This window comes from Malaclemys terrapin, chromosome 2 (assembly GCF_027887155.1).
Source record: "Malaclemys terrapin pileata isolate rMalTer1 chromosome 2, rMalTer1.hap1, whole genome shotgun sequence".
NCBI lineage: Eukaryota > Metazoa > Chordata > Testudines > Emydidae > Malaclemys > Malaclemys terrapin.
This window is the reverse complement of record NC_071506.1, coordinates 274,554,810-274,582,346: the sequence shown is the minus strand read 5'-3', so window position 1 is coordinate 274,582,346 and position 27,537 is coordinate 274,554,810. Positions and strand designations below refer to the sequence as shown.

General features: G+C 47.5%; 1 protein-coding gene across 1 annotated transcript; it reads left to right on the top strand.

Moving 5' to 3' along the window:
* Positions 1–27,506, top strand: LOC128830795 (solute carrier family 22 member 13-like). The gene is given in 10 exon segments (XM_054016576.1): positions 1–372; positions 3,219–3,322; positions 8,382–8,536; positions 9,541–9,709; positions 10,163–10,283; positions 14,369–14,463; positions 15,181–15,395; positions 17,032–17,140; positions 17,635–17,844; positions 27,103–27,506. Coding segments are annotated over 10 exon segments (1,626 nt in total). The 3' UTR covers positions 27,179–27,506.
* Positions 27,507–27,537: the final 31 nt, after the last annotated feature.

Below are 27,537 nucleotides of genomic sequence, written 5' to 3'. Positions count from 1 at the left end.
ATGACAGACTTTGGAGATCTTATCAATGCTGTAGGAGATTTGGGGCCATTTCAAAAATGGCTGGTGCTGATGCTCAGCCTTGCAAACTTTCTAACGGCTTTTCCCATGTTTGGCCAACTGTTCATGGTTCTGGATGTGCCTCATCACTGTAAGACAAGCTGGATCTATGCCATTAGCCCAAACCTGACTGAGGAACAGCAGCTGAACCTAATGATCCCTAGGAACACACAGGGATCGTATGAAGAATGCCTTATGTACGCTCCTGTGAACTGGGATCTTGACTCCGTCATAGAATATGGCCTTAATGTCACTAAGAAGTGCTAGGAGGGGTGGGTCTATTCTGCAGAACAAAACCCAACGTTGGTGACTCAGGTTTGTAACTGCATTTTGAGTCTATATTTATGGCTAAGGATCATGCGGATTTGAAAGTGTACATGCACACTGGGGATTGTCTCCACATAATGGATATGCTGGATTTTAAATCAATTTAAACCAGCCCAACTGTGTGGATGCACATAGATTGGTTTACAGTTGAATTATATTGATTTAGCTTATTTGGTCATTTAAATGCCATTTTTTTTTGTTAAACAAATGCAGCTATTAGGTGTAGACCAGCCATTAGTGTTTGCAGTTTGCGAGCAGCCAGGCAGAAAGGAGAGAGGAAGCATTGTTCAGTGGTTAGAGCACTTCTAGCCCATGGGGATCTAGCTACAGTTCCTCCTCTACTGCAGACATCTGGTTTGACCCAGTGCAAGGCACTTAGGATGCATCTACACTGCAAATGAAAGTGTAATTGTAGTATAGGTAAGCATGTCTGCACTAGCTTTAGTCTAACTAGTGCGTGTAGCAGTAGTAGTGAAGAAGTGGTGGCATGGGCTAGGAGCTCCAGTACAAGACCTTGGGGGAACCTGGATATGTACCCAGGTTGCTGTGGGTCCATGCCACCACATCTTCACTGCTTTTGTTACCGATGTTAGCTAGATTAAAGCTCTCATGGGCATGGTTACCCTGGCTACAGCTGGACCTTAATTTTCAGTGTAGACGTACTCTATGCCTCAGTTCCCCATCTGCATGTAATGGAACAGAAGCACATCTCACAGGGGTGTGGCGTGAGGCTACATCTATTAAAGCTTGCGAGGTGCTCAGATAGCATGGAGATGGGGCTGTGTAAGTATCCTAGATAGATAGATGGAGCCAGTGGTGGTTTTCAGCTTGTCTCTGTTGTCCTTGCACAAATGCCCATTGCAGGAATGAAGCTGTATGTTAATCATGCCCACGATTTCCGTGACACAAACTGTGACTTCTAGGATTTTTCAGAAACAGTCATGGGCTCTGTTGTTGCTTTTCTTTGTGCAAGGATGTGTAGGAGATCCGTCAAACTGTGTAACTGAAGAATTGGGCTTTACCAAAACAAGGCAGACTAGCAGAGCCTTGTAAAATCTATACCTGTAAGTCCGTGTTTGTTGTCTTTAAATATTTTCCTATATGCACAAACTATTGATGGCAGCTATATAACATTTTTCTAATGGAAAGTCCATTGAGCAATAATTAGAATATTGTATGCTCTGGCTTTTCCTTTTCTAACTAAAATGATGAACTTTGCTTTTCTCCGTGACAAAGCAGAAAAAGGGGGAAAAGGAAGAAACAGAGAAGCTTAACAATTTTGAACAGAATTTTGGATAAACAAACCATGGGTACTTTTTGAAATCTTCAAAAAAGAACATTGTTTTTCCAAAATACATGTTGAGGTTGCTTCTGGTTTTTGACCAGCTCTGCTTGTTATCGTGGTAACAAATGCAGGAAACTCAGGAAAGAGCAACTGAATTGGATCTGAGGGCTGAAGGTGTCGGAGGAGAGTCAAAAAGGGAAATGAAAAAGAGAGAGAGAGTGTTTTATGCCTCCCTGAAGGGGTCGAACACCAAGAAGGGAGAGGAACTATTTATTGTGGCACTTATTGTAGCAGTGTAATGAGGGGTATCGGGATGAATTTATGGAAGGTTGAATATTGGGAAAAGCTTTGTGACAATGAGATTCCTTGTGATGGGATAGTTTCTCCACAAAGCCCCATTGCTTGGGGTAATCCTGCAGTGAGTGGGAGAGGGACTGAATGGTCATGTACGTCTGTTGTATTTGGAGTTTATTACTTACGAACACATCTGAGCCTCTCAGGCAACCCTAGATGCTGACTGGGGTGGAGCTGTAATAGGTGAATGGTGGTTTTGGCATTATAGGCCGTGTACCTTAATCACCAGTTCTCTCTGGGAATGTTTGTGCTGCTAAAAGAAGAACAGGAGTACTTGTGGCACCTTAGAGACTAACAAATTTATTAGAGCATAAGCTTTCGTGGACTACAGCCCACTTCTTCGAATGCATATAGAATGGAACATATAATGAGGAGATATATATACACACATACAGAGAGCATAAACAGGTGGGAGTTGTCTTACCAACTCTGAGAGGCCAATTAATTAAGAGAAAAAAAAAAAAACAAAACTTTTGAAGTGATAATCAAGCTAGCCGAGTACAGACAGTGTGATAAGAAGTGTGAGAGTACTTACAAGGGGAGATAGTCAACGTTTGTAATGGCTCAGCCATTCCCAGTCCTTATTCAAACCGGAGTTGATTGTGTCTAGTTTGCATATCAATTCTAGCTCTGCAGTCTCTCTTTGGAGTCTGTTTTTGAAGTTTTTCTGTTGTAATATAGCCACCCGCAGGTCTGTCACTGAATGACCAGACAGGTTAAAGTGTTCTCCCACTGGTTTTTGAGTATTTTGATTCCTGATGTCAGATTTGTGTCCATTAATTCTTTTGCGTAGAGACTGTCCGGTTTGGCCAATGTACATGGCAGAGGGGCATTGCTGGCACATGATGGCATATATCACATTGGTAGATGTGCAGGTGAACGAGCCCCTGATGGTATGGCTAATGTGATTAGGTCCTATGATGATGTCACTTGAATGGATATGTGGACAGAGTTGGCATCGGGGTTTGTTACAAGGATAGGTTCCTGGGTTAGTGGTTTTGTTCAGTGATGTGTGGTTGCTGGTGAGTATTTGCTTTAGGTTGGGGGGTTGTCTGTAAGCGAGGACAGGTCTGTCTCCCAAGATCTGTGAGAGTAAAGGATCATCTTTCAGGATAGGTGCTGCTAGCACGTCATGAATCCAGCCATCAAAATAAAGCCCCTTTAAAATGAAACCTACTTTGTTTCCTTCTTTCAGTTTGACCTGGTATGTGACCGAAAAGAGCTAAATGACATCTCCCAATCCATTTACATGCTGGGACTTCTCCTTGGAGCTGTGGTCTTTGGTTCCTTAAGTGACAGGTAAAGAGAGAGAAAATCTCTCTCACAGTTAGCTGTGCAAAGTCAGCAGCGTAACCTGGCTTGGGGGTGTATTGCATAGCACCTCGGGGTAAAGGCTGGTGAGGTTATAACACTGGAGTCCAGCTCCCTAGGCCCTGACACTGATGTGCCCTGGAGGCTAGATGTGGCTTCCCAAGAGATGGAGTGCAAGGCATAAGCATCAGCCACTGTGCGTGGGGCAGTGGGGTGTGGGGGGAGTGGGACAGGAAGGTTGAAGCAGAACTGGGTGGAGGGGATTGGGGAAGGGGGTTGGAGCGGAACTCAGGGGTTCTGGATCAGAGCTTGGGAGGCTGTGGAAATTGATATGTGCCAGGCTTGTTATCCCAAGGGGAAGTCTCTGACACGCTGCAAACCAAACGCACTGCTTCAGGTAGAATAAACCAACAGATTTATTAACTATAAAGGTAGATTTAAGAGATTATAAATCCAAGCACAACAAGTCAGATTTGATCAAATAAAATAAAAGCAAAATGCATTCTGAGCTGATCTTAACACTTTCAATGTCCTTAAAAACTTAGATGCTTCTCACCACAGGCTGGCTTTTCAGTCAGGCTCTCCCCTTTGATCAGCATTTCAGTTGCTCGGTGGTGGTGGTGTCTGTAGATGTAGGTGGAAGAGAAAGAGCATGGCAAAATGTGTCTCCCTTTTATCATGTCCTTCCTTTCCTCTTGGCTTTGCCCCCCGCCCCTTTCCCCCGCCCTGCCCCTTCAGAGTCAGGTGAGCATTACCTCATCGCAGTCCCAAACTCCCCAAAGGAAGGGGGTCAAGTATCAGGGGGTAGCCGTGTTAGTCTGTATCTACAAAAACAACAAAGAATCTGGTGGCACCTTAAAGACTAACAGATTTATTTGGGCATAAGCTTTCGTGAGTAAAAACCTCACTTCTTCGGATGCATAGAGTGAAAGTTACAGATGCAGGCATTATATACAGACACATGGAGAGCAGGGAGTTACTTCACAAGTGGCGAACCAGTGTTGACAAGGCCAATTCAATCAGGGTGGATGTAGTCCACTCCCAATAATAGATGAGGAGGTGTCAATTCCAGGAGAGGAAAAGCTGCTTCTGTAGTGAGCCAGCCACTCCCAATCCCTATTCAAGCCCAGATTAATGGTGTTGAATTTGCAAATGAATTTTAGTTCTGCTGTTTCTCTTTGAAGTCTGTTTCTGAAGTTTTTTTGTTCAATGACAGTGACTTTTAAATCTGTGATAGAATGACCAGGGAGATTGAAGTGTTCACTTACTGGCTTGTGTACGTTACCATTCCTGATGTCCGATTTGTGTCCATTTATTCTTTTGCGGAGGGACTGACCGGTTTGGCCAATGTACATGGCAGAGGGGCATTGCTGGCACATGATGGCATATATGACATTAGTGGATGTGCAGGTGAATGAGCCCCTGATGGTGTGGCTGATGTGGTTGGGTCCTCTGATGCTGTTGCCAGAGTAGATATGGGGACAGAGTAGGCAACGAGGTTTGCTACAGGGATAGGTTCCTGGGTTGGTGTTTCTGTGGTGTGGTGTGTAGTTGCTGGTGAGTATTTGCTTCAGGTTGGGGGGTTGTCTGTAAGCAAGGACTGGCCTGCCTCCCAAGGTCTGTGAGAGTGAGGGATCATTTTCCAGGATAGGTTGTAGGTAGTGGATAATGCGCTGGAGAGGTTTTAGCTGGGGGCTGTATGTGATGGCCAGTGGTGTTCTGTTATTGTCCTTGTTGGGCCTGTCCTGTAGTAGGTGATTTCTGGGTACCCGTCTTGCTCTGTCAATCTGTTTCCTCACTTCTCCAGGTGGGTATTGTAGTTTTACGAATGCTTGATAAAGATCTTGTAGGTGTTTGTCTCTGTCTGAGGGGTTGGAGCAAATTCGGTTGTATCTTAGGGCTTGGCTGTAGACAATGGATCGTATGATGTGTCTTGGATGGAAGCTGGAGGCATGTAGGTACGTATAGCGGTCAGTAGGTTTCCGGTATAGGGTGTTGTTTATGTGACCATCACTTATTTGTACTGTAGTGTCCAGGAAGTGGATCTCTTGTGTGGACTGGTCCAGGCTGAGATTGATGGTGGGGTGGAAATTGTTGAAGTCCAGGTGGAATTCTTCAAGGGCCTCCTTTCCGCGGGTCCATATGATGAAGATGTCATATGTGTCTGTCTGAGGGGTTGGAGCAAATTCGGTTGTATCTTAGGGCTTGGCTGTAGACAATGGATCGTATGATGTGTCTTGGATGGAAGCTGGAGGCATGTAGGTACGTATAGCGGTCAGTAGGTTTCCGGTATAGGGTGGTGTTTGTGACCATCACTTATTTGTACTGTAGTGTCCAGGAAGTGGATCTCTTGTGTGGACTGGTCCAGGCTGAGATTGATGGTGGGGTGGAAATTGTTGAAGTCCAGGTGGAATTCTTCAAGGGCCTCCTTTCCGTGGGTCCATATGATGAAGGAAGGGGGTGACTCCCTGGAGAATCTAACAGATTCTTTTGTTGCTGCCCAGGCCAGTGTCCATTGTTCCTGTGAGGCTGGGCTGGGTTTGTCCCATGCCATGATGAGGTGTGAACTGCTTCTCTCTTCCTGGAGAGTTTTTTGCCTGGGCTTGCTTTAAGTCCCGAGGATACATATTCAGCCTCATAACTATACACATGAAATTATAACCTATAACCTCACTATAACATGACTGTAACAATTACTATAACATCACTATAACAACCATACTCAGTGCATTCTGAGCCTTCCGAAGACACCTGACATGACAAAGTTTGCACTGGATACCACACAATCATTTTATAAAGATGAACATGGCGGGGTAGGGTGTCCCCCCGAGGCACCGAGTGTCACAGGGAGGATTGGATTGGGGCCGTGGGGGAGCTAGGCAGGAAGTGCGGGATGGGAGGGATGGATTGGGGCTCTGTGTGTGTGTGGGGGGGTGTCTAGGCAGGAGGTGGGGGATGGGAGGGCTGAATTGGGGTAGTGAGGGAGCTGGGCAGGAGGTGGGGGATGGGAAGGCTGGACTGGAGCGGTGGGGGAGCCAGGCAGAAGGTGGGGGATGGGAAGGCTGGATTGGGGCTGTGGGGGAGCTAGGCAGGAGATGAGGGATGGGAGGGCTGGATTGGGGCTGTGGGGGAGCCTGGCAGGAGGTGGGGGACGGGAGGGTTGGATTGGGGCCATGGGGGAGCTAGGCAGGAGGTGGGGGATGGGATGGATGGATTGGGGTGAGGGGGAGCTAGGCAGGAGGTGGGGGGTGGGAGGGCTGGACTGGGGCCATGGGGGAGCCAGGCAGAAGGTGGGGGTGGGAGGGCTGGACTGGGGCCATGGGGGAGCCTGGCAGGAGGTGGGGGTGGGAGGGCTGGACTGGGGCCATGGGGGAGCCAGGCAGAAGGTGGGGGTGGGAGGGCTGGACTGGGGCCATGGGGGAGCCTGGCAGGAGGTGGGGGATGGGAGCGCTGGACTGGGCCATGGGGGAGCCTGGCAGGAGGTGGGGGTGGGAGGGCTGGATTGTGGCTGTGGAGGAGCTAGGCAGGAGGTGGAGGACAGGAGGGATGGATTGGGGCTTTAGGGGAGCTGGGCAGGAGATGGGGGATGGGAGGGCTGGATCGGGGGTGTGGGGAAGACAGGCCTGAGGTGGGGGATGGGCGAGCTGGATTGGGGCTGTGGAGAGATCTGCAGGAGTGCGGGAAGCTGGACTGGGGTGGATTTCAGAAATGGAAATGGAGCCCCTAACCTATTCTTGCACCAGGGCTCTGTGGGACCTTGCTTTGCCACTGCTGGGGGAGGACATTGTCTGAATTTCTTCCTACCCCAGCCCTAGCCACGTCAGTCTCACTTGTCTCCTCACAATTCCCTTCTGCCCACTCTTCCTCAACCCCATTCTTCTACTTGTGCTCCCGTCCTCCCCAAAGCAGGCAAAGTGGTCACTGCTCTGGCCCTTTGTTATGTTAGTTTTATTATTATTTACTGCTGAAGGTGCACTGTGCCATAAAAATAAAAATCAGCCCCTGCCCTAAAAGAGTTTAGCTTCTCTAAGACAGGAGGATGCAGAGGGTAACTCAGAAGTGGGGTGAACTGAACGTGTGTCTGATGGAGGGGATGGTGTTGTAAATATAAACTATGCATCATTCTCTCCAACTGAGGCACAGACTGGTGAAGAGACTTGCCCAAGGTCATCCTGCCTGTCAGAGAGTCAGGAATAGAACGTAGGGCTCCTGATTGCCAGTCCAATGCTCTGTCCCCCAGGCCCCACTGCCTCCAGTGCCTCAAGTTTTGGGTGACCAGCTTGACACACCTTAAAGGGGCCTTTTAAAGGTGTCCCACCCTGGGCACTCGAAGTCACTTGTCCAGGGCCGGTGCAAGGAAGTGGCGCGAAACTTCCATCTTGCGCCACCTCCCCACCAAGCTAACTCCGCCCACCCCACGGCAGCTAAGCACGCCCCCCCCGCCTCCCCACCAGAGGAGTCCCCCCTCTGCAGCTAACCCCGCCCAGGGAGCCAGCCCCAGCTCACCTCCACTCCACCTCCTCCGCTGAGCACGCCAGCACCGCTCTAATTCTCCTCCCCTCCCAGGCTTGCAGCGCCGTTTGAAGGAGAATTAGAGCAGGGGCTGTGTGCTCAGCGGAGGAGGCAGAGTGGAGGTGATCTGGAGCGGGGAGCAGTTCCCCTGTGCGCGCCCCCCCCATTACTGCGGGTGGCCCTCCCCGCACCCCTCCCCCCCGCCCCAGCTCACCTCCACTCCATCTCGTCGCCTGAGCGGGCTTTTAGGCGCCCCCAACCACTAGGCGCCCTAGGCGGCCGCCTAGTTCGCCTAGTGGTTGCACCGGCCCTGCATTTGTCACTTCTGATAATCTTGGCCAGAACTTGGATGTTGCAGCAATCCCACTTTAACATTATTTCTTTATACTGGATACACTATATCAACCAACTAGTGTATCTAGCCAAGTTCTTACATTGATGACTATCACTACAGTATCCAGGTGCCTCAGCTGCTGTATTAGGAGTGAAAGCTGACAGTAGTCTCAGAGATTTACGAAAACATTTCCTCCCTTAGGATTGGGCGGCGTCCCATCATTTTGCTTTCCATGCTTATAATGGGGGCGTTTGGTGTTGGAGCAGCTTTTGCGCCAAATTTCTACGTCTACATCGTCTTGAGATGTCTTGTGGGTGCTGCTGTATCTGGAATCTTTATAGGCATCCTGGCTTTAGGTAAGACTCCCTCACTGCTAGAGATGTTTTAGCTACACAGTATAAGTGATCTCACAAACAGCAATGAAAAGACCCCATGGACAAACGTTCAGTGCAATTACATGCTACACGTTTTAAAAAATTTACTACCAAATGAATGTTGCCTGAAATACAGTGGGCCTGATCTTCCTCTCACACTGGGGTAAATCAGGAGTAATCACATTAAAGTCAGGAGAATCTGAAGGAAAGAGGAGAATCTGGCCTGGATATTTACATATTTGGTAGGAGGTAGGCAGAAAGCATAGGAGCTTTTAATTGGAGAATGTGAAATGTTGGTTTATTTGTGCTCAGTTTGTCATTAATATCTCCAGTGGTGCAAGTAGAAATCATTTCTTGCTGGTACTGCACTCATGGGAGGGACACAAGGGGGGGGCACATGACCTCCCCCAAGTGACCCTCCGTGTGACCCCTCCCCACCCCGCCCCAGCCTGGGGCCCCCACACTCTCCCCATCCCCTCTGACACCCCCCTTACCTGTCTAAAATTTTACAACTGCATCCATTCCCTACCTCTCAGCAGTACTGAGAGGTAGGGAATTATTATTATTTATTTATACCCATTTTACAGATGTGCAAACTAAGGCCCAGAGATTATGGCAGAAATTTTCAAAGTTACCAGTGAATCTTGAGGGCCCAACAAGAGTCAACTTAAAGAGGCCCAAATTTCAAAAAGTGCTGAGCACACAGCTTCTGAAAATTAGACCCCTTTAAGATGACTCTGACTGAACATTCGGAAATGGAAGCCCCTAAAGTCACTAGTCAGTTTTGAAAGCCTGGGTGTATGTGACTTATCTAAGGTCACCCAGTGGCCAAATCCCAGAGTACTGACTCCAGAGCCTTTGCTCTAGCTACTAGATAACATTCCCCAAATGAAAGCTGATCTAGTTTGGAATTGGAAAAAAAAATCCTTTAAATGGTGCTGAATCATTAGGATTCTCAGCAGTTCAATCTGTGTTAATGTCTCTAGGAACTGAATGGGTTGGAGTCCCCTACCGGTCACATGCAGTAATTGTTACCCACTGCTGCTTTTCCATTGGACAGATGGTTTTGGCTGGCTTAGCTTATGGCGTTCACAACTGGAGGTTGCTGCAGATTGCTGGATCTGCCCCTGTATTTTGTCTTTTCTTTTACATATGGTAAGCATGCATTTGCCAGAGAGCTTTTCTCAAGCATTGCAGTGTTATTTGTGATCCAGGTTATACACGGGCTTTACAGAGTGGATTTATCTACACATTGCAGGGTTGGTCCTTCCCAAAATAGCCCATATCTTGTAAAGGTTTATACATAGTTAATGGGATCTGCTGGGCCCCCAGCATTTTTGGCTGTCAGGCCACTTTTATGTAGGTGCCTAAATTTAGGCACCAAGATTTGAAAATCTTGGCACTACAGTAACATTATTTCTATTGAAACAAAACAACCCATATACTCACACCCAAGCCATAGCGCCTCAGAAGAATTACATCTCCCGTAGTAAACACACATCATCAAATATATTTTACTACTATGGAAGATGCATCGAGTGGATGAAGTTAAGTGGGTAACTGGGGTTTTGATAGCAAAGAACTCTTTGGAATTCACATGCTTTGTAGGGTCCTTCCAGAATCTGCTCGATGGCTCATGACAAAAGAGAAGGTAAAGGAAGCCAAAAAACTACTTCAAAAGGCAGCATCTGTGAATAGACGGACCATCTCTCCAGAACTGCTTGATCAGGTAATAAATCCTGAGATGGGGAGTGTTTGCAAAATATATTGTATGCAGGATTCAGAGACCTATTTTTTTGGGGGGTAAAACAGAGATAAATATTTATATAAGTGGATAAAATGCTTTAAAATGTTTTTAATGACTCTTGTTCTGCCTATAAATAACCTTTTACTGTGTTCCAGTACTGAACATCCAGTTTCAGGCCTTATTGTTTCAGTGTTGTATAGACCATAAAAAAAGTTTTCTTGATAAGCAACTCTTGGGGGAATTTCTCTTTCTGTCTTCTAGCAAACAACCCAAAATATTGGGGGGGGTGTGTGCGTGGGATTTTCAAAAGCACCTAAAGGATTTAGGTGCACATGTCTCAAGTCAGTGGGACTGCTGTGTCTAAATTCCTTAAGAATTTTTTTTAATCTCCCCCTAGAAACAGAATTATCCGAATATTCTCAAATCTCATATGAGCAAACAATCCTCACTTGTGAATTCATCTTGTTTTCTTGTGCTCAGAGAAGCCCCTAATATTTTCTCCTGTTTACCAAAAGTGGGGAAGAGAACTTCAGAGGTTGCGTTCATATGATGTGCCGTTTGCATACGCTCCATAAGGGAGTGACTGCATTGTCCCTTAAAAGTCCTGCAAATCATTTTTTCTGGGTGGAATTTTGGCCAAAAAATTAAAAATTCTGTGCACAGTACTTTAAAATTCTGCTTATTTTATTTGTCAAAATAACACAATGTAATCACATCACTTTCAATTATTTTGGTAATTTACTTCAAAATTCCTGTCAGCAAATATGTCTGTAACAATACAGACAACAAAAAAGATCCCCCCCAGGAATAGAAAGTTAAAGTAAAACCTACAACAACCCAGTTCCTGTTTGTCTGTTATGCTTTTGTTGGGTGCATCAGTCTGGGTGTGTCATGCGCGCCAGCTGGGCACATCTTGGGGGAAAACTCGGCCCTTCTGGTCTCAGACAACTGCACCCTTTACCTCCCAGAGCCCAGCCATGCCCCACCACAGCCCAGACACCCACACCCACTACATTCCAGAGCTAAGCCGCAGGACGCCCTCCCCCCAGACACCCACAATCCCCCCCCCAGGGATCCAGAGAGTACAGAGTTTCCTGCATGCCTCCTCCTTCAGGACATGCTGGGAACTGCAGCTTCCCAGAACCCTCCAGCTCCTCCTTCCCCTCTCCCCTCCCCTGCTCTCCCCCCTCCCAGTGCCCTGTATTTGCGAGCTGGAGAGCCAGACTCTGTTCGGTCCAGCAGTCCCTTGGGCAGCCAACAGCTCTGCAGCACCAATTGTGGGGGGTGGGAAATGAAATTCTGAGCAGAACATTAGTTCTGTGCAAATTCTGCATTGCACAGTGATGCAGAATTCCCCTTCCATTGCTCTTGGCAAAAAATTCATGGCTGGCCATGTTGAACACCATGGTTACCAGCCAAACCATGCATGTGTGATCAAAGGACCCAGGACCTTCTGTTGAAACAACAGAAAGGAACAATAAATAAAATGGCAATGACTCATTCATGTCATTTTGCTGGAGGTAGAACTGTGTCAATTTTTATTCCTTTATTGATCGTAGCCCCTCGGAGAATGTAACTTATATGTTGTATTTTCTTTCATGTTATTGTTTCCGTAGCACCAAGAAGCCCTGATTAAGATCAGGCCCTGTTCTGCTGCTAGGTGCTGTCCAAACGCATGGTCCCTCCCCGAAGAGCTTACTATCTAATAAAACAAATCACATGCTGAAGGAGGGGAATAGGGATACAAATGTACAAGTTTTATATGCATATATACATAGCCCATTGGTTAGTGTCAGCAAGCTGTGACCAATCCACAGAGAATATGAACCTGTCTCATGAGTAGGTAAAAAGGCTGGATCTTTAGTTCAAGCTGTAGTGGCTCATGCTTTTAGTTCTGGAGGTCCCAAGTTCAATTCCTTGTGTTGGCCAAATGAGGGTGGGGGCTTTATACCTACATTTGCACTTTGTTTTGATTATTGTAAATAAAGTGAATGTTAGCTATCCCCACCTGGCCTTCAAGCCATTAATAACTGGATGATTCCATATAGATGCCATGGCAGAGGCTGGGTCTTAATGAGGAGAGGGAGTGGTCTTTGCAGACCAATCTAGGGAGGGCATTCTATGCCAGGGCACAGTATGAAGATGTACGCAAACGATGAGCTTCTCCGTAAAACGCCCCCTAGCACTTTTACATTTTAATCCTAAACGCAAGAAGGATTTTTAACTTCTCCCAGATTCAAAACTGTCCATTGTATTTATATCACCTGATTTTATTTTGGGTATGAGCTGCCATGGTCCCACTAGTGTGCAGCCGTGTGACTTTGTCATTTGCTGGATACAGCATTAAGCTTGGTCAAGTGCACGGGACTGTTGCCCTCTAGTGGTTGGCTGACAAAGGATGAAATCCTCAATCACAAGTGACGGCTAATGGAAAGAATTCACCTTTAGCTCATATGATTGAGGGCTATGTTTCTGAAATCCTGGATTCTGTCCTTGAATCAGGAAGTGCACAGTTCAGTGGGGCCTGCAGTGCCTATTTGTGCCCATGGGTTTGTTGCAACTCCAGCAGATGATTAATAAGAATAATTTGAATTATGCAGATATAGCACATAAATCTTACGTGGGTCACTGTTGCAACTGGACACAAAATCAGTGCCTGACACAAAGGGCTTACTGTCTATCAAAAGTAAAGGATCAAGAAAGACAATGCGCAAGATGAGACAGAACTTACACAAAGTGGCCATTAGAGCTCAAATGCTTCATGAAGCAGGTGGTTATTGAGGTATTGCTTGAAGTTCAAAGAAGTGGAATCATACCAAGGGATGTGGTGGATTCTTCCATAATTTGAAGTCTTTAAATCAATATGGGTGTCTTTCTAAAAGTTTGATCATGAATCCTGGACTTTATGCTAGAATTACTGGCTAAAACTCTATGGCCCGTGTCCTACAGGAGGTCAGAGTAGAAGATCATAATATTCCCCTTCTGCTCTGGAAATCTGTGGACCATAGTCAAAGTTCCTATATGGAGTTGCAGTCATGTCTCCATAGTGAACCTTGTTGGCAATTTTCTGACACACATGTTTTTTTTCCATCAGAAAATTCTGATTTGTAGAAACCAAAACATTCCTCAGGAATGGTCTATTTTCAACAGAATTCTGACAGAAACCAGGCAGGTTTCTGATGGGACCCTGCCTGCCAGGCAGGTTTCAACGCCAGCTTGGTTTCCTGCCAGCTTGCCTGCCTGGCTCCTTGACAGCCTGCCAAGCACAATGCCATAGAATGGGGGGCTTCCAGGGTCTCCGGCACTGGGGCAGCACATCAGACTGGCTGATGATGAGTGAGGGCTTCTAGGCTCCCAGCTCTTTGGCAGCCCCAAAACCTTGGGAGACCTGGCTCCCAGGCGCTGGGCAGCTCGGAGAGCCTGGGAAACATTTAGAAAAGGTCAAAATGAAACTGTTGTTTTGGGATTTCTGATCCACAGAAGATTCTGAAATTGCAGTTTTCATTCCATTTCAAACTGTTTTTTTTTGTTGTTGAAATTTTGCAACTTACCATGGAACAGTCATTCCAGCTTCCAGCTGGCTCTACTCAAGGCTGTATATTGTAGAAAGCAGATCAGGGAAAAGGACAACATTTTAGCCCATTCTCAGGCTCTCCCTATTCTGTGGTCCATCTATGGTGTCCAAACACGTTGTACATAGGCTCTCAAGCCATACAATGGCTCTTCAGATGTTTGCTCAAATGTCATGGAATTTGTTGGATGTTTCAGTGCTTCTTCTCTTTATCGCATTGCAAAAAAACAAACAAAAACCAAAGCCAAACACCAAACCCAACATTTCTACCACATTTTCCCAAAAGTCACTTGTCAGAAAATGTTCTTCGTGACGAAAACATTGCAGTTGGAAAAACAGACTTTGGTCATGTAAATCCAGCATGTTGTGTACTACAGTGCTCTACCTTTCATAACCAGAAGACTTTTGGGGTCCCATTCACTTCCCTGACGTTGGTGAAAGTCTTCAGTATGAATTGGATTCATGTCTTGACCCTTTTGCCTTGTGACTTTTGAAGCTGACGCCTGAGAAGAAGGTTAAGTCTGGAAATATTCTGGATCTTTTCCTGAAGAAGCACCTGAGGAAAGTGACTTTAGTTATGGCTTATGCCTGGTAAGTTGTCCAAACATTACTCCATTTTTATAACAGTGTAATGGTCCTTATTTGGGGTATGGTAGGGAAGCGTAGCCTAGTGGTTAAGGCTGCACTCCATGACTGGCCAGGCGGTTGTGGGGAGGAGATTACCAATGTCCAGGATTCACAGGCAGGGCAAGAGGGGTACTTCCCTCTCATTGTTTCTGTGGTGGGTCCTCCCTTTCCTCAGGGAGGGCCCCTTTGGGCAGCTGTGTCAGAGACTTTAGGCTTCCCTCTGCTCTGCACTACTGGAGCTGTGGGCTACAGGTCTGCTCTCTTCTCGCTCTGCAGCCCAAATGAGCTGTTTCCCTGTCTTTTAATTGCTCCAGCAGATGGAGCGTTTGCTGCAGGTGTGGCAGGGTGGGGCTGACAGGGCCCAAAATAATCCTTTAACCCCTTTTTGCCCAGTGTGGGGTTTGTATACCCCATCACAAACAGCTATTTAAAAAATGAAGGGATTTTTGTGTGTGCAGATTTGGTGCATGGAAATTTTGTAGTCACTTAATGAACTTTCATCTGACCCTACTCACATTGTGAGATCTCCCAGGATCACAGCCCAAACCTATACAGCTGTAGCAATGACAAATTAAAAGTGCCAGTGCAGATGTGGCTAGTGGGTATTTCTCATCCCTATGGAAACTAGGATCCTCTAGGCTAACCACACTCAGAGATAAATACACTCTGCTCTGCTTTCAGGTTTGTGAACAGCCTGGTGTACTATGGCCTGAGCCTTAACGTGGGGAGTTTTGGCTTGGACATTTACCTGACGCAGCTTGTGTTCGGGGCTGTTGAAATACCAGCTCGCTTCGGCTGTATCTTCCTGCTGCAGTGGTTTGGGAGGAAGAAATGCCAGGGCTGCTTTCTGCTGCTGGGCGGAGCCATGTGTCTCATCATCACCCGCATCCCCAAAGGTACACAGCAAGTCCCTGGAGTGCAGCCCAACCTACCCGGTACCTGGAGCAGTCGAGTCCCAGACACGTTCCTTTGTCCTCCATTTTCTTTCCTTTCATAGCTCAGCTGACTGGGGCCCTCTCTATTGGCTCCTAACACTTGCTTTCAATGCCTGAGCCACCTTTTCCGGAGATGGCACCTGACTGGCCAATGATCAACTGAATTTTCTCAGTGTTACTTTTTTCTCTCTCTGGCTCTTTAAAATTCCCCCTTTTTTTTTTGCAAGCAAGCTCCGTTGAACAACATTGTGTTCCTGCTTCATCCTTAAGCAATGCTTGGGGTTCATTGCATAGCCAGAGATTTCAGTAGTGACAAACAGTTGCCTGGATAGATTAGAAAATCTGAATTCCCCTGGGCTAGTTACCCGTCAGGGTTTTTCAATTAAAGGACATTCAAGGAAAGCTTTTCAAAGGCACAATGGCAGTTTTGCGCACCGCTCCTTCTGAAAGTCAATTGGAAGTGGGAGCGTCTAATTCTCATATGTACCTTTTGAAAATCCCCTTCTGAAGTAGCAAGTATCTTCATAAATTCAATCCTAGAGTAACTCTGTTGAAGTCAGCTGCGGGCGGAACTTGATTGATTGCACCAGTGTGAGTCACTGCACCTCTCTATCTGGCTTCTAGAAAGTCTACAGCGTAAATTATCTTAAGTAACTGTCTAAGGGAACAGCTGCAACTGATCATCTAATAAAGGTTTGCCTGTAATTGGCAGTTGGCTGACGTTGCACTGGAAATACTTAGTCCTAATACTTAGTCCTGCCATGAGTGCAGGGGACAGGACTAGGTGACCTCTCGAGGTCCCTTCCAGTCCTATGATTCTATGAAACCTTGGGGATTCTGTAAAATGTGGCTCTGGTCTGACAAGTGACTGTGTACAACTGATTCCTTCTTAACCCACGGATCGGCTCCCTGTATGCATCTCAAGTTGTATTTACTGACTTCAATTCCCAAACTAAAATTTCATAGCTGTTAGCTCTGCAGATCCAACTTGGCTGTGGGAGTTGGATTCTAATCTGACTCATAAATAAACCGTGGAATTACAAACATTTGATTGCAGGGTCAAATTCTTCCCTTCACTTTGCAGATTTCACCAAGGGCCTAATCTGAAGGTAGTGGAGCTGCACAGGTGCGATCGAGGGAGCAATGTGAAGACAGTGGGGTAAATGAGTACATATAATCTTAAGGCAATGGAGCTACACAAGTGTAACTGAGGACGTAATCTAGTCTGTGGCACCTTTGATTAATGCTTATGGTGATCAGAAGGAAAAAATCTCGGTTTACCTTTCAGAATCCAGGGTGAGTTTGTAGGGCTGGCAGTTAGGGCAAAGGTCTTTGCACTTGGTACCCTGAGTGTATTTGATCAGTGAGGTACAATAAACGTGGAGATGCCACGTGTACAGAGTCACTTTTCAGAGCAGAACCGTCCTTTGTCCCTGGTTATGGTGATGCCCATTGGAGGTGGGCTCCTTAGTGGAGCTCTCACCATATTCTGTACATGTATAATAGCTTTTCTTCCTGGCAGATGTATGTGGAGCTGCACAAACTGAGCAAACTCCCCATATAAGCTTTGTATAAAAGCATCTCCTTTTGCCACTAGATTTGCCGGTGGTGGTCACGACGCTGGCAGTGATAGGGAAGTTTGCCATCGCGGCCTCTTTCTCTATCTTCTATGTGTATTCTGCAGAGCTGTTCCCCACCATCATCAGGTGAGGTGTCCTTACTTTTCATGCTGCCTTAGCCCAGGAACTGGGTTTAATACAAACTTTTAATATGGTAACAGAGGATTTGGATAAAGGCCTGCTGAAAGAATATTTTCTTCACTAGATCGTTGTGATCAGAAGCTGAAAGGTTAATAATCAATTACACTTAGTGATCAAGAATTCACTGAATGAGGACCTATGGTTGCTTTTAAGCAGCTTTCTCCAAACATTGGAGCCCCATCTATGCTATAGCTTTTTCTAATGATAATGCAAAGATGGGAGATTTCCCCCAAAATTATAAAGGCTAAAGATCCTAAGTTCTCCTCTAGCATTACCTACAATTGTGGAAGGTGCGGGTGGGGTGCTGATCAAGGCTTGGACTGGGATTTTCCCAAGCTGTCGACTAGAACAAGGATGTAAACCCCTGGAGACATCCCCATAAGCACAGACTTTCTTCTAATGCATGTGTTTACACCTTCCATGTTTTGCTCTCTTACCAGGCAGACTGGTGTGGGGTTGTGTTCAATGTCATCCAGAATGGGTGGCATCATCTCCCCTCTGATTAGTCTCTTGGACAAGTACCATCCCGCTATTCCCATGGCGATATTTGGAAGCACTCCAGTGATTGCAGGAATCCTCTGCTTCTTGCTTCCAGAGACGCGTGACAAAGAGCTTCAGGATCACACGGAGGAAGCTAAGGAGAGCCAGTGGTGAGTCCTCAGAACATGTCTGCAGATGTTTATATGTCCCTCGTCTTTTCACCCATGGCTAAATGGCACTGGTGGGGTCTGTTGCTTCCCTCTTCGATGCTCTTCAAGGCAGCGTTGAGGCTTGACTTGTAGCTCATGAAAAACTCTGCAATGCACAAAGTGTTTGAGCATTGAGGTGAAACAAGGAGCTGTCCCCAACTGAGCTGCCAGCTCTTTCAGATCCATCAGTGAATGAAGTGCACAACTCACCCACCTGCACTGTCAGTACTCAACAAGCCGATGGCTTGACAGGATCTAATTCTGAAAGGAAGAGACTAAGCAATCTGACTGTGGGGTGAGAAAGGGAGTCAGGTGTGTAGAAAATGTGGGGACTAGCCACTAGGGAAATACAAGTCCCCAGCTGCTTAACTTCCTAGGTTTTGGAGGAACCCCTGGGGCCCCTGTGCCAGAATCTGACTGGGACTTTTGCTTGAAGCAAGTCTTGATCTACCCTGTCAGGAATCTACCCCGATTCTGTCATGTTCTTCTGTAGCAGATATGGACTGGTCACAGAGCTTCCTCATACATACCAGATGTGTTCATCATAAGATTTATTAATGCTCTGCCAGGTATGGCTAAGGTTAACTTTGAATAAGGTATTTTGCACACAGTGCCACCTAGTGGCTGAACAGCATTCCATTACATCTCCCCCTTTTAGTTCTACGTTTCTATCATTTACAAAATATAGTAAAAGCTTTGTTATCCGACATGTTGGAGGTATGGGGCGGAGGTGCTGGTTAGTCAAAAATTCTGGTTGACTAAGAGTTATACTTACTAATGGAATACCAATTTTCAGAGAATTAGAATACAATAAAATGAATAAAGTATAAAATAGTAGATAGGTACGCGTCAATCCAGTAGTAGTACTGGACTGCAGAGTGGTTGGTTTCTTGAAGCACTTAGGTGTATACAGGTTATCTTATGACACTACATATCACTATGGGCAGCGCATGGCGTACACCCACATCACTAAACGTACACTTAACACTACAACTATATTGAACATAATTTAATCTTTGATGATTCAGAAGGCACTTCAGAATCTTGCAGTGCCTCAGGGTCATCATTATCAACATCAATTATCATTGTAGATGTAGAAGGTGTAGTAGATTGGGCTGAATCGTTAACGCCCCTAGACACACCCTGGAAGCTGCTTTTTTGAATAAATCCCGGATATCAGCTTGCTTACTTGTCTTTTGCCTAAAAATAGAGGTCAGAATGTGCAATTGCATAACCCCCTGGGCAGTATACTAGTCCCAGGTACTAGACTGAAGATTTGTATTGGGAGATATCAGAAATGCTGGTTAATAGAGCTTTCTGGTTGATAAAGTGTCAGATAACAGCTTTTACTGGTTACACTTTCACACTGTCTTTGAAGTTCAGTGTCTCTGAATTGTACTGGTTTTCTAATTACATGATCCAAATGCGTAACAACTTGGTCATCTGATTGTCCATTAGTTGCAATGACTGGCTGTGGTTGGTCTGGAATTTGAGTCATTGTCGCCTTGTTCTGCATCCACAATTTGTAGAGTTTTTGCTTTGTTGATTGATCTTCCTGAAGAATACTTTGTAGTCGTTGACAGTTGCTGTTGAACTCTCCACTGTCCGTCTCAATCACACATGATCTGTGCGCTGAATTCTTTTTCTTTACGCCAAATTGGAGATGTCCAATTTGACATGAACTCAATCACTAGGTTCTAGATACTGTACTGCTGACCAGGATGTGGGCAGTCACGCCTAGTGGTGAAAGCAAGAGTTCAGCCTACTGGTTGGAACTGGATCCAGACTGAGTGGAATACAGGAAACAAGTCGAGGGGCAGAAGCCAAATGCCAGAACTGGGAGAGGAGGGGAAGTAAATCCGAGTCATAAGCCAGAGGCAGAACCAGCAATTGGCACCAGAATGACAGAAGCAGGGGCACTGGAACAGGGGAGACTAGGGGGCCATGTCCCTCCCACTTTTTACCTCCTGTAAGGGTGAGTGAAGGGGGGGAAGGGGCGGAAAGGAGTGAGCAGGGTCTTGGGGGGGAAGGGGCAGTGTAGGGGGGCCGGGGCCACGGTTTGGACACCAGTGGCTCCCCCACTTTTAGGGACCTTCTGCCATTCCTGGACAGAAGCCAAATGCCAGAACCACAGGATCAACCAGAGTTGTGAGCCAGAGGCAGATCTAAAGCCAGAAGTCTGAAGCCAGAGGCAAGCAGGGGCTGGAGCAGAGCTGGAGCAGGACTGAAATGAGCAGGAACTGGAAGCAGGCTGAAGCAAGGACTGGAACAAGGGCAAGCACAGCTCTGGGCATGGTATGTGTTGAGCAGCAGCTGATCTGCTGTGGGGGCCAGGCTTATAAACAGGACTGCTCAACCAACAGCCAATCAGGGGCTGTTGCCCCTGAGTTCTAAGGCAATACAGCTGGGCTCGTTGGTTGCCTAGTAACACAGTCAGGGAGCAGGCCAGCAGCTATTCCTAGCTGGTCTGGTCCCTGACAGCACCCTCCTCCCTTCAGGGTTGCCTCCCAGGAGACCCTGGGCCAGGTTTCATGGGGAAGGCCCAGTGGAAGGTGCACAGGAAGTCCAGGGCCTGGATGTGTTCCACAGGTTCCCATGAAAACTCCTCTGGGCCTCCCAGTCAGATATTAGAGTCTTCCCTGGACTTGATGGGAGTCCAAAATCTGCTGGACCATGTATTCCTCTTGGCCCTGTATGGCTATCGGTGGAGGGGAAGGAGTAGTGCATTGTGGGAAGGGATTCTTGATGAAAAATTTTAGGAGGGAGATGTGGAACATGGTAGATCTCAAGGGGTTCTGGCAGCTGCAATCAAAAGGTTACCTAGTTAAGTTGTTCAATAATTGCAAATGGCCCCAAATATTTATGGTCCAGTTTCGCAAATGGATCTCAGGTTTTGCCAGATCTTATCCCCTACCTTGTGATTAGAGGTCACCTGATGGTGTTGGTTGGTGTGGCACTTGTATGCTGGCCTAGTCTCTTCTAATCAGTACCTGAATTCTTGATGTACTTGGTGGATGTGTGCGGTGAGGTCAGCAGTGATGGACATTGGCAAGTCAAGGGGGATTTCGGGGTGATACTGAGAATGGAACCCATAATTTGCAAATAAAGTGGTCTGCTGGGTTGTGGCATGCGTGGGGTATGCAGCTGAAGGATGGGAGGCCGGGGCGTTCTCTGAGCTCAAGGGGCTGTGCCATGTTCATGGTGTCTCTCAGCAAGGCGGTCATCAATTCTGATACATAGGTCGATCAGGTCATCGAGATGGGAGGGGGGCTTGACCTGTGCTGGTTTGTCCGTTATATCATCATTTAATCCAAAACTGATGACGCGGCACGGAGTCATTCCACACAGTGTCCATGGAGAGGCAACGGAATTCGGATACGTATTGGGCAGCTGACTGACACTCTTGCTGTAGCGTTTGCAGCATGGCTTCAGTGGTTTGGGTGTGGTGGGGGGGTCACTGAAGATAGGCAACGTGGCCTAAATGAACTGCTCCAACTGGCCCAGGATGGGGCTGGACTGTTCCATGGGTGGGGAGGCCTAGGCTATGGCTTCCCCAGTGAGCAGACTAGTGATGAGCCCTTATCTGTGGGAACCAATTAGGGGTGAAGCAAGAAGAGGAGCCAGCATTGGTTTGGGAAACCTCAGAATTGACCATGATCGCCACTAAATTTGTCTGGGAGCAGGAGCTTTGGCTCCTGGGGGGCAAGAGCTGGGCTTGCCGGTGAAGCCGCCTGGGCTTGTAAGGTGGACACCTGTGACTGCAAGCTCTGTATGGCCCCTACCAGATCTGTCCGGAAAGTGTTGGTCCATGACAGTGAGATGGGTCCCTAGCCTTTGCACTGGGCTGCTTAAACTGTTGCCGATTGGGCCATCATGCCTAGTGGTGAAAGTGAGAGTTCGGTGGCCTACCTGCTGGAGCTGGGTCCAGGGTGGGAAGAGTCCAGGAAACAAGCCTATGGCCAGTACTGGATGGACAGAATCCAAATGCCAGAGCCAGGGGCAGGGGGGTAAACAGGAGTTGTAAGCAAGAGATGAATCTAGGGATCATTACTGGATAAACGGAAGCTGAATGCCAGAGTCAGAGGGCCAACCAGAGTTGTAAGCCAGAGGCAGAGCTGGGGGTCAAAGCCAGAGGGGAGCAGAAGCTGGAGCAGAACTGGAACAAGGGCTGGAACAAGAAGAAGTAGAGACTGGAAGCGGGCTGAAGCAAGGACTGGAACAAGGGCAAGCGCTGCTGTGGGCATGCTATGCACTGAGCACATGCAGATCTGCTGTGGAGTCAAGCTTATAAGCAGGACTGCTCAACCAAGAACCAATTAGAGCCGTGGCCACTGAGTTTGAAGGCAGTTCAGCTGGGCTCCTTCATTGCCTAGCAGGACAGTTAGCAGGTTCTGGTCCCTGATACCTGGCAGTTCTCTAACAGAGTGATATCTGTTGTAAAAATGTCTCTAGACTCTTTCTGTCTTTGTATCCAGTTTGGCTACTCTCTTCACGTCTGGCTATTTTAGAGAGAGATTCTTTTCCAAACTTAGAACAGCGGTTCTGAGTTGTCTTCCCGTCAGGAGATGTGCTGGACTATACGCAGTAGCTTGGTGTTGATCTGTAACTCAGAAGAGCAAGGAATGGGTCTGGAATTTATGCCTCGGCCTGGGAGTTCTCTCTCCTTGCCTCAGGGATCTTACAGTAATAGCTTTTAGTGCTCATGCTGCATCTGTTAACAGCTTCTAAGCTAGTTTCTTGTTTTTCAAGTTGGGCAAGTTGCTCTTGGGTTTTGCTGTCTCACCAGCTCAGACTGCTTTGCTATTTGAATAGGTGTGGCAAGGGTTAAATTTCTCTTCACTTGTACCTGCTGTGAAAGGTTTTATCTGTTAACCCAGTAACCAGCCTCTGTCTGATGTTTTGCAGTCCCCAAATCACAGTTTTCAGCCAATGTATGCAGAGAGCTCCTGTTTTTTGTGCATGTGGTTTGTTTATTTGTTTATTTATTTATTTAAACCAACATTTTCTCCTGGATCTTGAATTCTCTGGTGGAAACGTGCTCTTTCATAAACTAGATTTCTCTGAGGTATAAAGTATACATCAAACATAGCCAGGATCCTTTCTTAGTCATCTTTGTGACTGTCTTCAGTAAAGTCAAAGGATTTAAAGATATGCTGTGTACTTCCCCATTGCATAAATTAAAGAAGATACCTGTATATCTCCAGTTTCTTTGCTGAGCTCGGTAACAACACAAAATATTGTTTCCAGTCTGTCCATTCTGAAGGTTTGTCAAAGCTGAGGTCCTCTGAGGCATTGAAGAGTGGCATGCTGATGAGGTCCTGCAACCTTTGTTGCTGTTTTCCTTCCTGTTTCTGTTTTAGTTTACTCCTGACACCGTCACATTCTTCTGTACCAGATATAGACGATCACAGAGCTTGCTTGTACACAGCAGAGGTGTTTATTATAAGATCCTTTAATACTCTGCCAGCTTTAAATAAGGTCTTTCACACACAGCGCCACGTGTGTTATGCTGTGGCCGAACAGTATAACACCGTTAAGCACTCCATTACTCATTCCTTCCTTTAACTGCACGATTGGTCCTGGAACTAGAGGGGGATTGTAGCGAGGCAGCCTGGCTCCCAGCTGCCCCTGTGAGGGATGAGCCAGAACAGCTGCCAGAGTGGGCGGAGTCACCGCCGCCTGTCCCCGCCCCCTGGAAGTCAAGGGGCGGGACAGGAAGTATAAAGGCCAAGCCGCAGCGCTCAGTTGCTGGCCGGCAGCGGGAGAGGCCAGACGCTGGTGCCCCAGCTCCCGCGGGACCGAGCCTGCCGAGAGCCCGGTATTCTGAGGAGGACTGGCTGAGCCGGCCCCGAGCCCGGTATTCTGAGGAGGACCGGCTGAGCCGGTCCCGAGCCCGGTATCCTGAGGAGGACTGGCCGAGCGGCCCTGAGCCCGGTATCCTGAGGAGCGCCTGAGCTCCCCCCCGCCAAGGGTCCAGAGGAACCGACCAACCTACACAGCGCTCGGTGCCCGGAGGAGCCCATGGTCTGGGACACGGCAGACGAGCCTCAGGATGTGCAGGTACCCTGGAGGAGGAGATGGGAAGTGGCCCGGGGATAGCAGACCCCGAACCCATGTCAGTGTGTTGCGGTCAGGATCCCCACTGACTGCGCGGCATACGGACTGCTGCTGATAGGGCCCCGGGCTGGAACACAGTGGAGTGAGTGGGCCTGTGTTCCCCCCTGCCACCCCACGCCGGGTGGCAGTCTCTCCTCCTCCCTGCCTGAGGGCCTGAGCCCCCTTAAATTGTTGTACTGTTGCTCAGCCCCCGCACTCAAGGGCCTGAGCCCCCTAACTGTTTGTTGCTCAGCCCCTGCCCCAAAGGGCCTGAGCTGTGACTGTTTGTGCCCCGCCCTGACCCAGGGTTTGGGCCTCCAGAACTAACTGTCTGTTTGCTCAGCCCCTGCCTCAGGACCTGAGCCCAGAACTAACTGTTTGATTGCTCAGCCCCTGCCTGAGGGCCTGAGCCCCTGGACTTACTGTTTGTTCGCTCACCCTGCCTAAGGGCCTGAGCCCTATACTATGGTGGGCTGCCCGACCGACCTAGGCCTGGGCGTGCAAGACCGAGCTGCTTCCCAGCCTCATGTAGCGAGGCGGCCTGGCTCCCAGCTGCTGCCTGTGAGGGACGAGCCCCACCCCGGAACGTCTACAGGGATGCAATATGCATCAGCAACTGCCACGGAGACTAAAGCAACTCCTGTGTCAGGAAGCAGGGGCAGCAGCCTGGTCAAGTGGGATGTGGGCATGAGGCTTCCTGTTATTGAGCAGAGCACTTGTGACGGGTTGGATCACAGAAACCCCCTTGGGAGCTGCCACCTGATGTGCCAAGACTACCCCTGCTTCTGTTTTCCCTGCCAGCTCAGGACTCCAGCACCCTGTCTTGCTGAGCCAGACTCTCCCATCTGCTCCAACACGGACCCAGGGTTTGAATCACTTGTCCCAAAGCTTCAAGTTTACCTGAAAACAGCTCACAGTAGTGTGCTTGTCTCTAGCACTCAGATGCCCAACTCCCAATGGGGTCTAAACCCAGATAAATCGGTTTTACCCTGCATAAAGCTTATACAGGGCAAACTCATAAATTGTTCGCCCTCTATAACACTGATAGAGAGATATGCACAGTTGTTTGCTCCCCCAGTTATTAATACATACTCTGAGTAAATTACTAAATAGAAAGTGATTTTATTAAATACAGACAGTAGGATTTAAGTGGTTCCAAATAGTAACAGACAGAACAAAGTAAGTCACCAAGCAAAATAAAATAAAATGCGCAAATCTATGGCTAATCAAACTGAATACAGATAATCTCACCCTCAGAGATGCTTCGGTAAGTTTTTTCTCAGACTGGACACCTTCCAGGCCTGGGCACAATTCTTTCCCCTGGTACAGCTCTTGTTGCAGCTCAGGTGATAGCTAGGGGATTCTTCATGATGGCTCCTCTCTCCTTTGTGTTCTCTTCCACCCCTTTATATATCTTTTGCATAAGGCGGGAACCCTTTGTCCTTCTGGGTTTCCACCCCCCCTCACTGGAAAAGCACCAGGTTAAAGAAGATGGATTCCAGTTCAGGTGACATGATCACATGTCACTGCAAGACTTCATTACTCACTTGCCAGCACACACATCTACAGGAAGACTCACAGGTAAATACAGCTATCTGCAGACAATGGTCCTGGTTAATGGGAGTCATCAAGATTCCAAACCATCATTAATGGCCCACCCTTTACATAATGACAATAGGCCCTCAGAGTTATATTTCATATATCTAGTTTTAGATACAAGAGTGGTACATTTATACAAATAGGATGATCACACTCAGTGGATTATAAATTTTGTAATGATACCTAACAAGAGACCTTTTGCATGAAGCATATTTCAGTTATATTATATTCACTTATCATATTTTTATAAAACCATATAGACTGCACAACGTCACAGCACTGTCTTCTGATGCGTTAAGAAGGTGGAGGGGGAGCTGTAATTTTGTTCAGGGAAAGGAGAAGGGGCTGGGAGGAGCAGAAAAAGTATATGTGCTCTCAGTGGTTCAAGGTAAGGCAGGCTCACTGATCAGCCATGGGGCAAGTGGGATTTGTTCCGGCAGAGTGCTTGGGACGAGTGGAATAGGAGCCGGGCTATGGGCTTGTCTACATGTGGAAATTGACCGGAATAGCTATTTCAGAAAGGTTCCTTGGGTAGAGACTCTGTTCCGGAATAGCATACAGGTCTGTTGCATCTTACACGCATTTAACATGCGCGATTTTAACTTTACGCGGTCAGCAAAAACAAAAAAGAGAAAAACAACAGTTTTAATACTATACCTGTAGTGCGGGTGATTTCGCCCGCCATTGAACTCAATGGGGTTTTGGCTATACGTGGTTTTCGCTTTACGCGCTAACCGCGGAACGGAACCCCCGCGTAAGATGAGACAGACCTGTACTGATTATTCTGGAATAAAAGTGGCTTTTATTCTGCTGTCCAGTATCCATATTATTCCAGGCATTCTGGTCAATTTCCCCGAAGAGTTGAGATTAAACGCCGCAGTGTTTGGTGCTTCATTTTTGTCCGTGAAACTATATCCGGTTGTATGATGGCTGGCAGAAATGTTCAGCAACTTCCACTAGCTCCTCCCCCGCTCCCCAGGAGAAAGTTCTCTGCCACACAGTCACGTCACTTCTCTTTATACAGCCACTCCCTGCCAGCTCCCCAGTCCATTAATCAGAGAGAATCCCACCTGTTTCTTTTTGTAGCACCCTCAGGAGCTGGTGTCCCTGAGTTGGCACCATAATTAGGAGTGGCACCAGGGTTTTTGCCACCCTAGGCGGCAGCGCTCCTCCCCAGAGCATTCGGTGGCAGGGGTCCTTCTGCTCCGCGTCTTCGGGGCGCTTCGGCGGCGGGTCCCGGAGCGAGTGAAGGACCCGCCACTGAAGTGCGCCGAATTGCTGTCAAGGACGGCAAAATGCCACCCCCCAAATCCTGCCGCCCTAGGCAACTGCCTAGGGTCGCCTAGTGGAAGCGCTGGCCCTGGCTATAATCTGGTCAGAGAGGAGAAGTATCATTATTCTCATGTTCTAAATGTTAAATGATTTGCCCAAGGCTACACAGCAAGCCAGTGGCAAAGCTGGAAAAGCTGTTGTAATATTGAAAAGGGTCTTTCTGCTGTATTTAACCATATTCCCTTTCATTAGGGCCAGTGAAAATGGACACTTGAAACTAAAAGATGGCGACCGAGATGTAGGACACACAAGGGTCACGCGTGTTTAGCTGAGCCAGCGAACAGCTAAAAGATCCTGAGGAATCAAAGACCACATAGTGTTGTACTGGCAATGAGGTCTGCAAGCCAGCAGTGGATTCAGCTTGGTTTTTTATTTACAGTAATTCCTGGAGCAGAATAGTTCTCTGCCAGCTCTTGTTCTCCTCTTTCCCGTTTGCCTTCCCCATGTGCTCCCTCTTAGCATTCCCCAGTAAGTCCCATGGGCCATCCTGATTATCACTACTAAAGTTTTTTTTCTCCTGCTGATAATAGCCCACCTTAATTGATTAGTCTCGTTTGAGTTGGTATGGCAACACCCATTTTTTCATGTTCTCTCTCTGTGTGTGTGTGTGTGTGTGTGTGTGTGTGT